This window comes from Corylus avellana, chromosome 10, assembly GCF_965113065.1.
Source record: "Corylus avellana chromosome 10, dhCorAvel1.hap1.2, whole genome shotgun sequence".
Lineage (NCBI taxonomy): Eukaryota > Viridiplantae > Streptophyta > Magnoliopsida > Fagales > Betulaceae > Corylus > Corylus avellana.
The window spans coordinates 15,115,447-15,127,961 of record NC_142499.1 but is presented as its reverse complement, the minus strand read 5'-3'; the positions used below and the strand labels follow the sequence as shown (position 1 = coordinate 15,127,961).

At 35.5% G+C, this 12,515-nt stretch overlaps 1 protein-coding gene across 1 annotated transcript; it reads right to left on the bottom strand.

The window, feature by feature from the left end:
* Window positions 1-7,573: 7,573 nt before the first annotated feature.
* Window positions 7,574-8,625, bottom strand: LOC132162049 (ethylene-responsive transcription factor ERN1-like). Its single transcript, XM_059572297.2, has one exon. It carries the CDS (start codon window positions 8,516-8,518, stop codon window positions 7,694-7,696), a length of 825 nt encoding a protein of 274 aa, XP_059428280.1. The 5' UTR covers window positions 8,519-8,625; the 3' UTR covers window positions 7,574-7,693.
* Between the last annotated feature and the right edge of the window lie 3,890 nt (window positions 8,626-12,515).

Sequence of the window (12,515 nt, the reverse complement as noted above, 5' to 3'; positions counted from 1 at the left end):
ACTAATACAAAGCACAGGAAAAATAAAATGATAGTTAGTGGGTCCATTGAATGAGAAAAGTGATTTGGGCTACGTGCATAAGCTCTGGTCAAATTACATTCAACTACTGACCAATAGAAACTAATAAACATCAACAAATTTAACTTATAAAATTGCAGAAAAAATATGATTCTTCCAAAAAATTTCCCATCAACATAAATAGTGAAAATAATTACACTGGGAAGTGTTGATCAACATCAGAATAGCACTCATATTAATATGGAACAAATTACATACAACAATCAGGGAGCTGCATATGTAGACAATTGTTTCTAATTACCTTGAAAAGATCATCATGTCTTATAGTAAATCGGAAGGGACTATTGTTTTACAATAGAACACATAATAAACACTTCTTCTTTTTTGATTAAGTATATAATAGTCAATAAACTATCACCATGAACAATAAAGTGCTCCATGCACGTCATCCAAGCAAAGATAACAAATTTGACTTGTCCTTAAATTTTTTGAATGGGGATACTCTATTTACAAAATCTGAGCGAAACTCAACCCAATTTAGACTATTATCCTTAATGCTTTTTAATTTACTAAAACGTAAAAAAATGGCCTCTAGACGCCTCTCATCTCAAATTAACAATACCCAGACTAGCTAAGTTTTTCATTTACCTGAAAGCTAAGTAAAATTCGGCACCAAGGTGAAACATTTCCACCAACCCCATATTTCTTAAGATCCAAACAACCAACCTTGTAGACTCATTCAAAAACCCAATCAAATCAACAAAAACTTACTAAATTTAAAAGAACACATAAAGAATTTAGCACTCACGAATTGAGAAACTCAGAGTGGCAGACGAGTGTCTTCTAGCCCAAAGACGAGTAGAGTTGTACGTAGCTCTTCAAGTGCCTCTCCTAGTTGGACATCCATGCAAATACCACCACTATGCCCTATATCTTCCCACCCATTTCACTTCTTCCCCAATAATATCTACCCCCAAATCCTTACATTTCCCTCCTCCGTTTCTTTCTTTTTCCCAAGGAGTCAATTCCTGGAATCTAAAACACTTAGGCAATTGTCGCTAGAAGTACACCTCTTTCTCTAAAAAAAAAAACAATATTTTGTTGGTGTATTAATAGAGATAACACCTCTTGCAAACCTTTGCCAAACTACAGGTTTATTTCTGCTTAATAATAACTGGCTCAAGTCGTGCACAATTGTGAGGTTTACTTATTACGTCGTTAGACTTATGCGGTTATTACATCTTGTAGGCAACCTATTTCTAGAAAGAGAAGAGTGGCAAGCTTGCCACTACGGACTTTGCTTAAGATTAAAATTTTCACATTGTTACCAGGTTTGATCAACTTATTATTTCTATTAGTTGCTATGTGTCTAGATTTCGAGGATAATATATGTTTCCTTTATGGTTATTAGATTTCTCAGATTCATTTCACATTCTTATGCATTAACTCTAATGATGCTTAAAAGGGCGGTTCCCCAGTTAGCTATCAATTAGCTATATTGGGGTAATTGCCAGTAACCCTACCAAATTAGTCAGGGCTAGATTTGGGGGCGTTATACAACCTCAGCATCCTAGTCTTGAAAGTGGTTCCACCACTGTTAAGGGTGTCTCGTAACAAGCATATCAAGGTCCAAGGATGATAGAAAGATACATTATTTATGTTTAATGCAACGATTACATAAGGGTTATATAGCCATCCCTAGAGGTGGAAACCAAAATTGTGAGTGAGGGGGGATGAAACTAAAAAACAAATTGAGGGGGGGGAAATTAATTTTTGAGAGCCTACCTTATAAAAAAAAATATTTTTTGATAGGTGTTTTAAATTTGTGGGGGACTTTCTTTCTTTTTTTTTTTTTTAACTATAAAACTTGTGGATTATGAAGTATAATGTTTTTCTCTCTTAATGAGCCATTTTACTACTATGAGTAAGAAAAAAAAATAAAAACAAAAACAAGCCTTTGATGCTATATTTCCTTTCACACACGTCCAGCTTGTGCAATGTGAAAATAAATGTAATTTTATTGTTATCCATTGACTTTTTAGCATTTTCACTTCTTTGTGCATTGTGAAAAGCCACATTGGTCATAAACTAAGAAAGAATTTGATTTGAGAGTAGACTTCAACTTGTCATTTTAGGGGCAAAAATACTAATTTGAGGGGACGGAAAGTGAAATATTAGCAATAATAGTGGATTTAACAGTGTTTTTTAAAATATTTTCAAAATTCTTGGGAGGACAAGGCATGTATGTGCTTCCGCCCATAGCCATGCCTAATGCGAGTGATCAAAAGGCAACCAAAATATATAAGTATGATTGGCTATAACTGGAATAGTAACATCAGATTTTGAAGTATTATTATTTTGAAGAGTAAAGTACTGCATACTATTTTACTGTGGAGGAAGTTACAGTAGCGCTCTCTCAAATGCATTCTTTAAAATTCTTGGGTCCGAACGGATTTGCGGCATGTTTCTACCAAAAATTATGGACAGTGATGGGGTGAGGTATGTAATGTTGTTCTCAATTTTTTTAAATTCGGGTTTATTTGATGCTTTTATGAACTCCACATATATTGTTTTTACCCTGAAAGTAAAAGCTCATCCTAGAGTGTTTGTGCAACATTATGTACAAAATTATTGCAAAGGTATTAGCTAATAGGTTGAAGAAGGTGTTCCCTTTTATTATATCTCAAAATTAGAGTCCCTTAATTCATGGGAGATATGAGCAAAGCCTATGACAGAGTAGAGTCGGATTTTGGAGGCCACAATAAGGAAGATTGGTTTTGTAGAGAGATGGATACAACTGGCTATGACATGTATCAGAACAGTGTCTTACTCAATGCTTATTAATGGTAAAGTGCATGACACAATTATTCATGCTCGTGGACTCGGGCAAAGAGATCCCTTATCACTCAATTTTATTTTATATATATTTATTCTATGTGCAAAAGGGCTTAGTTCTATTTTACAGAAGAAGTGGGAGAGAATGGTAATTGGCATACCCATCACTAGAGGTGGTACTAGATTAAATCATCAAAGTTTTGTAGATGATAACCTATTATTTTGCAAGGTAAATATTTTTGAATGGGACATAATGCAAAAGTTCCTAGAGATGTATGAGAAGGCATCAAGGCAGGGCTTAATAGAGAGAATACGTTTATCTTCTTCAGCAAGAATACCAAGACGGAAGCAAAGAACATATTCTTACTTTAGTGGGAGTGTAATTCAAAGATGTGAGAAGTATTTGGGTCTACCTGCCCTAATAGGAAGATCCAAAATTAGTACTTTTATAGGTTTTTAAGGGAAAGATATGGAACAAAATAAATAGGTGGAAATAAAGTTTTTTTCTTTTTTTAATCACAAGCGGGGAATGAAATTATGTTGAACGTTGTTATTCAGGCTATTTCTACTTATACTATGAGTGTGTTTCAATTGCCTAAGACTTGATGTAGGGATATTAATTCAATGATTCTTAAATTCAGGTAGGGCATAAAGACAGCAAGTCAAAAATTGCTTGAATGAGTTAGGAGAGAATGTGGATATCAAAATTTCATGGGTTTTTGGGATACGGAGATCTGGAACATTTCAATATGGCTATTTTGCCAAAGCAAGGATGGAGATTGCTTCACAACCCTGACTCACTAGCAGCAAAATATTTAATGAAAAATATTATTAGAATGGTAATTTTCTAGAATCTAGTATGGGGCTCAAACCGTCTTATGTATGGAGGAGTATTTGGAATGCAAAAAATTTACTAAAAGCAAGATTAGTGTAGAGATTGGGGAATGGGAAATCTATTAAAATATGAAGAGATAAATGGCTACAATCTCCTATTTCTTATGTTTTCCAATCTTTGGTGAAGATTCTTGATAGAGATGCTAAAGTAAAGGAACTTATAAATCGACTTTGACCGGTCAAAAGTTTCCTTGATAGAATAAATTTTCAACCAGGAGTAGACAACAAGCATCTGTGTAACACCTATATTGAGTAGATGAGGAGTAGCCTACATAGAGTAAGTGGTTTATAAAAATAGTTAAGAGTATTAAGTCTCAAATTGCCTAGTTACCAGGTAAAACTAGGATTTCTAAGAAATTTTAGGGAAGCTCCAATTTGACTAGTGTTTTTAGGGTGATAACGCAGATGTGCCACGTGGCTAGCATTTTTCCTTTAGTTATTACAAATTGGGGCATGCCACATTGCCTAGGTATGGGAAAGGGGATGTGCATATATATGAACATACTCTCTCTAAATGGTATGAGGCATTTTGGGGTAAACCCAATAACAAAAACCATGTGGGCTGAGGTCTAAAACGGACAATATCATACAACTTAAAGCAAGTTGTTACATTTAATGTTAGAGATAGAGCTCAACTTGAGATTGGACGGTGTGCAAAAACCCATGAGAGTCGTCAGCTAGGACCATGGGTTCCTAGAGGGTCATCAGCTAAGACTCTGAATTCCAAGAGGGGGTGATTGTAGCATCACATATTGCCTCATGAGTATATAGGAGCATGCTTTTTCTAAATAATATGAGGCCTTTTGGAGTAAACTCAAGAATAAAAACCATGTGGACTAAGGCCCAAAGCAGATATATTATACCGCTTGAAGTGGGCTGTTACAATATGTTGTATGGATATTTGTTCCAACATGCAACAAGATCAAATGGTGTGGATTGAAACTAAGAATGAATAATTTTCAGTCAGAAGTGCTTATCATCTTGAAAGAGGTAGAGTTCTACAAGAAAAATGAGCATGCTCAAATATTCAAACCATAATCAATTTGTAAAAGGAGATTTGGAAGATTCATGGCCCGCAGCTAGTGAAGATGTTTCTATGAAGGGCATGTAATAAAATTCTTCCCGCAAAGGAAAATCTTTATAAAATAGAATAGTTCGAGACCTACTTAATTTGTCCCATTTGTGGCTTGGAAGCATATACTCTTGGTCATGGTATTTGGAGTTGCTTGTCGTCTGAAGATGTTTGGGCTAGCTGTTTAATTTGTAACAGAAAGATACAGAAATGTTCTAGTGATGAAGACGACTTCCTAAGTATTCTTGAGAAGCTCATAGAGAGACTAGATGATGGCGACCTAGAGATGGTGGCTACAGTTGCAAGGAAAATTTGTAGTTGCTTGGTGTTGGGAAAATTGATAATTAATTGGTTACCAATTTTCCACCAGCCCTTTATGCGAAAAACAAGTTTGGAAAGAAAACACATGAGAGCACACACCAATCACACACGTACACAAAGAGTTTGCGTGGTTCGGCAATATGCCTACGTCCACAGGGTGTGATCCGGTCTCCTTCTTTACTATTGAGAAATATTGAGTACAATAGTACAAGCCTGAACCGCTCAAGTTTAATATCTCAAACCTAAGCCCTTAACCCCTTGTACACCCCACTCAACTGTCCCTCTCAAATACCCAGTAAAGAAAAGCTCTTTACACTTTGTAAATGCCAATGACTACATGTCCTTTTATAGAGGCTTAATCACGAAAAATAGGAGAACAATTTTAATCCAATTGCTACTGGGAAAACGAAATCATCGTGAATACAAAGTCTTTTCCATGATGAAGATAAGCATTGCAGCCCACATGTTTATCCACACACGTTTTCTCCAAAAAATCCAATTCCAGTTGTTCTTGGACTCTTTTTAAAACTAACATTATCTTCTTATAGATAAATATAACTTGAGCCCACCAACTTGAATATTGATATTTTTTAGCAATTATCTTCACACTCGTTGACAATTTGAGCCATTATCAACAATCTTCACCTTGGCGAAAATTTGGCAACCTCCACCTGAGACCTCAGGTCCGCATCTTGACCGATGCCCATCCTCACGCCCTGGGATGTCGTACAAAACACTGTCTACACCAACAGTAATAATTCTACAAGAATTATCATGCTCCACCATAAAGAGCACATGCACTTAGAATTAAACCATTCCAAGAATTTTCATTTTCGGCACATGTCGAAAAAATCTTGCTGAAAAATATGGTGCAACTTCCATGTTTGGTTCCCCCGGAAGTTCATCAGCCATCGACACCCTTTTAAACTACATACCCGATATAAAAAAATAAATAAAAATAAATAAAAAAAAAAACCAAACCAATGTCTCGTATGCAAATGTGGACCCGCTAATAGAACACATCCATTATCCTGACATTTTTAGCGGTCATGCCAGAGGATGTACATCCCCTTATCAAAGAGCATCATCATAATCATCTCTCACTGCAGCGAGAGAAACACTATTAGTGTTTTTTGAGCAATCTGCTGAACCTGCTCCTCTCAACGTTTTGTGTAGCCCAGATTGGATGTCCTTGACTTGTATTTGCCACAAGCCAAAGTTCATTCTCTCGTCAAACCTTTCAATCTCAAACTTCAAGGACTGCATTTCTTCTTAACGGGTAGAAATTCGCAACCATGTTTTGATACCAATTGTTGCGAAAATTGATAATTAATTGGTTACCAATTTCCCACCAGCCCTTTATGTGAAAAACAACTTTAGAAAGAAAACGCATGAGAACACACACCAATCACACACGTACACAAAGAGTTTACGTGGTTCAGCAATATGCCTACGTCCACGGGGCATGATTCGGTCTCCTTCTTTACTACTGAGAAATATTGAGTACAATGGTACAAGCCTGAACCGCTCAAGTTTAATATCCCAAACCTAAGCCCTTAACCCCTTGTACACCCCACTCAACTGTCCCTCTCAAATACCCAGTAAAGAAAAACTCTCTACACTTTGTAAATGCCACAAAGTGCTCTCACCAATTTGAATTTTCCGGATCCCCCTTAACCTAGGACTACATGTCCTTTTATAGAGGCTTAATCACGAAAAATAGGAGAACAATTTTAATCCAATTGCTACTGGGAAAACGAAATCATCATGAATACAAAGTCTTTTCCATGATGAAGATAAGCATTACAGCCCACATGTTTATCCACACGCGTTTTCTCCAAAAAATCCAATTTCAGTTGTTCTTGGACTCTTTTTAAAACTAACATTATCTTCTTATAGATAAATATGACTTGAGCCCACCAACTTGAATATTGATATTTTTTAGCAATTATCTTCACACTTGTTGACAATTTGAGTCATTATCAACACTTGGTAAGATATACTTCAACATGTAGTTAATAGCTGTAGGCCTCTAAAACTTTCCTACTTGAGATGCAATTGGTTTTTTGTAAAATATTGATTATATTCTCTGCACTCCCAACCAAAGGGATATATTTTAAACAATGGGGAATAAGGGAATATTTAAATCAACATGATGGTGATCTTGAACAAAAAAAAAAAACCCTAATAATACATCAACATGATTATTTGAACTTCATAGAGACTGCTGATTGAGGAGGCCTTTTAAAATCATGTAAGATTTTAATTATTTCCACAGTTTTTTTTGTTTTTTTTTGGCCCATTGAAAACTCAATAGATAAGATAAATGGACCACAATAGTAGGAAACACCTTAACAATTGAACCACTACTAATTGACAACAAATTGCAGATTAGACAAATAAAAATTTCATTTTTATATCTAAAATCCTCTTGTTATTGTAATCTTGCAACCCATCCTCAGCCACATATACCATCTTTTGGGTTAAACTAAAAGGAAACAAAAAGAAAGGCTGAGAAGCAGGGAAAAATAAAATTGAAGCCCATAAAAACCATCACATTGAGCAGAACAATTCACACAAGGGTGGAAGATCCCATAGAGCTTCAGCAGGATCATGCACAGTTTCCATATACTCGTGCACGCCATTCATTGCATACAGCGAAGCTGATATCTGTCTTTCAACTTTCATCCTCTCAAATTCTGCAATCTCCATTAATTCTGCTGCATCATGCAAAGCCACATTCTTTGGCAAATCCAACGCTTCTTGAGTAAACAAAAACCGATCAAAACCCCACGAAGGACCATTCTGAGAAGAACCCAACTCAAATTCCTCCCTGCACTTGCTTAATTCTGGTTTATACACATTATCAAACATCTGGGTGTCATGGAATACCTCTGAAGAAACAGATTTTCCGCCGCTGCTTCTGGAAGAACTAGAAGTACTACTAGAACTAGTAATATTACTGCTAGAAATTGTGGAAATGGCAGCAGCGGCGGCGGCATCTGCGGGCTGTTGTTCTTTGGCTTCTTTTCTGTTGTTGAGGAGATTCCGAATCCGACAAGCCAGAGGAGAATCCGAGGAGACATGGGTGATGAAATTGGTGCGAGTGTTGGATCCACGAAGAAGGCAAGCGGCTTCGTCGTAGGCTCGAGCAGCCTCTTCGGCGGTCTCGAAAGTGCCGAGCCACATCCTTATCTTTTGCGTTGTGTCTTTAATCTCAGCCACCCATCTCCCAGAAGGCCTCTGTCTCACCCCGACAAACTTGTTTGTGTTGCTGCCACTTCTGTTTCTTCCACCTCCCTTGAACTTGCCTCCTTTGCTCGTTGGAATGCCTGCCCTTTTCATATGCTGCTTTTGCTGTTGAAATTGAATCTCCATTGCACAAGAAACCAATTGCTGGTTACAGAGGATTTTCGATTTGAAGAAGGAAGACAAGAAAGAAGAGGGAAGGTTTTTTTTGAGCTCTCAAAGGGAGTGGAGAGCTCGTCTACAATATTGTTCTTGTTTGGGTGTTTACGGAGATTAATTTATATATGAATTTTGTGTCTGCAGTTGGTGTAATACGTATTAACAGCGACATGGCAGGTTTTTGTTTTTACTTATCTTCGATCTTACGAAAGAATCATTAATAATGTGTACAAAATATCAGTCAATTAAGGCTTTTTTTTTCCTCATATACCCTTCTTCGACATTTGCAAAATGACTAATCTGCCCTTTTTATATGGCTTAAGTTGCTATAAAAAAAAATTTAATTAAAAAAAAAAATTACATGAGATCATTAATTTGTAGTATTTTCAATGGTCCATATTTGATTTCATTATCTTTGTGTCTCGTGAAAAACTAATTGAAATTAAATCTAAACCGTTTAAAAAATATATATATAGAAGATCCGTCTTCTGAGTTTTTTTACAGCACTTAAGCTAAAGTCATGATATATATTAGAGTGTTCCTAGCTAGTGAATTCTTCAAACAAAAATTAAATTTGAGAAGAAAAATTTACTTTTTCAAATTTATATCAAATTCTTTACATTAGCCTCTGCTATTTTATTTAAATATTATTTTTTATTGGTTTCAGAGTGTGTTGCGGCAAGATCAAGAATTGGAGAAAGAAATGTTTTGCATTATAGTTAAGAGAGAATGAGAGGAAATAACATAAAACAAACTGAGTACGGAGTGGTTTCTGACAAAACTAAAAATAGGTAGGGGATCGAGTAGGGAGTTTAATGAAGCAATTTTATTTTTTATTTTTATAAATTAGTTGAAATTTGACTAAAAGTGGTATTTAGGAAACGCATTGTGAATGCTCTTAAAGCTAAATTTTGAACATAAATACATAATTAATAGGGTATAAAGTTTTTTCAATAGTTCATATTTCTCATTAAAAAAAAAAAAAACTTGAAATTAAATAAAAATTACACAAATCAGAACGAATCACTATGATGAAAATATTGAGCAGAACTCACTATTACAAATTAACTTATAAAATGAAAGTATTTAATAACTTATATACACATAATTAATATTATACTTAAACCATATAAGATACTTAAAATCATAACATGCCAACACTTTATGAAACGGAGATTACTACTTTGAATTCACATTTCCGTCTTGTGTGGAAATGTTAAAAAATAAATAAAATAAAATTGTAAATTATAAAAAAAAATAAAAATAAAAATAAAAACTGATGTCAAGGGAAATGACAACATGCATTAATAGGGAAAGTTTAACATTTACAGGGACAATAAAAGTCTTTTGACGTTGTAAGAAGGTTGTCCTAAAATGGAAAAAAAAAAAAGAATTTGGAAGACAAGCGTGGTGAGTATATATTATCCAAGCAAGGCAGTAAGAGATGCTTACACTTTGTCGTCTTTCACCTTTTCAATCATTCGACAACAAAGTCGTGAGGGCACGAAGGCTTGCCACCTGGAGCCACCATAACAATCCTCAAGAAGAACCCAAAAACTACAGGGTTGAATTTAAGTTGGAGCTGCTACTGATCACTTACATATATTAATATATTAATATATATAATTATAATTATAATTATAATACAAAACAATCAGAATATCTTATCGTGCACGCTGCGTTGTGACTTTTTTCTTTTTCTTTTTTTTTTTTTTTCTGATGACCTACTCCCTACGTCACCATTACCAAACAAAACTTTCTGCTTTGCATTATCTTTATTCGTAGATTCTTAGTTATCGTAATTTTAATTTTAATTATGAATGGGTAATCACGTAGAAAATAATTATCTTTATTCGTAGATTCTTAGTTATCCTAATTTTAATTTTAATTATGAGTGGGTAATCACGTAGAAAATAATTTTATGCCTTTAATTAGGGTGTCCACATCGGTTACTTTTTTCCGTCACTGTCTTTAAGGGTACAAGTGCACCTTAGTGTATGTGATTGCATCTCTAAGATAGTTGTACGGCAAGTTAATGTTTACCACATCTTTATAATATTTTTTGCTTAATTTCTTTTCCGAAATTCAGTTATTTCTGGGAATACTTGGTACTACTTAATTTCGTGTATACGTACCTTCTCATGCCCGTTGAGAATGGACCGTCAGACCCATAGCATGCATGGAACGACCAACAGCTCTTCTGATTACTGGCTGTTGGGATATTTTATATTTTTTAAATTAGGTTTATTAATATTTTTTTTAATACGTTTTTTTTTTTTATGTTAGAATATTTTTATTCTCCATTATTATATTTTTTTGTAAGATTTATTTTCTTCCTTAATTAGTTTAGGTCTACTTTAGGGTTTCTTAGTTACTACTCATTGTCTTTTTATAAATATAGAGTTATATAATACTGTTTGATATAGTGAATATATAAGATATAGCCAGCATATGTCTCTCCGCTGCCGCTCTCTCTTTTCTTTCTCTTTCATATTTTAGTATTTTATATATTTTATATATATTTCAACACTAATGTTGTGGGAATTAACAAAGCAAAATGACATGTAAAACATAAATAAGATAAAATAATCATACATAAGAACATTAAAATTTATGTGGACAATTACGAAAGAATTTACTAATGAATGTGGAATATAAAAATAGTGAAGAGATTACACTCAAAACTCAAAGTATTAAAACAGAAAGCAAGAAAAAATCTTCATAAAATCTTTCCCACTCCCCTCTCTGCTAGGGTTTCATTTCTAGCAGAGTGCGCCGTCGGAGGGGGAGAACCTTTGTTCTCCCCCTCCGGCCCTCCTCCCCTCTCCCTCTTCTGCCTCTCCCCTCCCCTCCCATCCCATCGCCCTCTTTTTCTTACGAGGTAGCCTATTTACCTAATACCCCTAATTCTTTGGGCGATTTTTCCTTTCCCTTCCTCTTCACCTCTTCCCCCTCCTTTGGTCCTATTTTTTTGCTCTAGGCTTTTGGATCGACCGTTCTTTGCCCGATCTACTGTCCTTGCCAAACTCACATCATCGCTCGTCCTTCCGCCTGTCCTCTTCGGCTTCGTCCAAGTTCTTCGTGTTACGGCCATTTTCCCCCGGCAACCTTCCTCCTCAACATGATTTATGTTTTGGGTTTCTTGTTTCTTTGTTTTATTTTCTTGTATTGTCTCATTTTTTTGTTTTTTGCTAGAGTTTGTGTTTATTTCTTTCTGTTTTTGCTTTTGTTGTTTCTGCTTGTTTAGGTACTCTTTATGGGTGATGTTCATGGGGTTTCACTCAAACTTCTCCCTCCATTTGAGTGTGCCGCCAATCTCCTCCACGCCTGCTCCGCCGCCCACTGTCCTCTGCCTTTTTTCTCACACCCCCCACCGCGATGTGCTTCCAACTCCCCCTTCCATTTTCGGTTTCCGGGGAGCACGTGATCGGCTCTTCTTTCTGGTTGCTGTTGTCCTCTTAGTGTGCTTTTTTCTGTTGGTTATTTCTTTGTAATTGTGTCAGGCTTTCCTTTTTTTTGTTCTTTCTGTCTTGTTTTGTTTCCCTGTATCAGTTTTGTTTTTTCTTAAAATGATGCTCGGTCCTCTCTCTCGATCTCGATCTGCCCGCCTGATACCCTTCGGGTAGTTGATTTGATCTAAACCTTTGGGTTGTGGATGTGAACGTTATTCTAGCTTTTGGGTCGAGGAGGATGAGTTTTGGCTTGGAGTTCTCTGCCCTCAATGCCCAGGAACAAAAGCTACTTATACATTGGTTTGAGTCTGTTTGGCACAAATCTGCTGTTTAATTTAAAAATTAGTCATAGGTTAGAGGATTTTGTTTGAGTGTAGAATGTAATATGTCATCTTTTACGTTTGTAACCTCATAGCTTCGACTATGGTTGCTTCTGAGCTTTGCTCTGTATTGTTTGAACTTTATACTCGTTTGTCAATGAATGAGATTGAACTGTTTAAAAAAAAAAAAAAAAA

Bases quoted from the DNA above. Each gene is read 5' to 3' on its own strand.
- LOC132162049 (XM_059572297.2), bottom strand. From the start codon at position 8,518: ATGGAGATTCAATTTCAACAGCAAAAGCAGCATATGAAAAGGGCAGGC.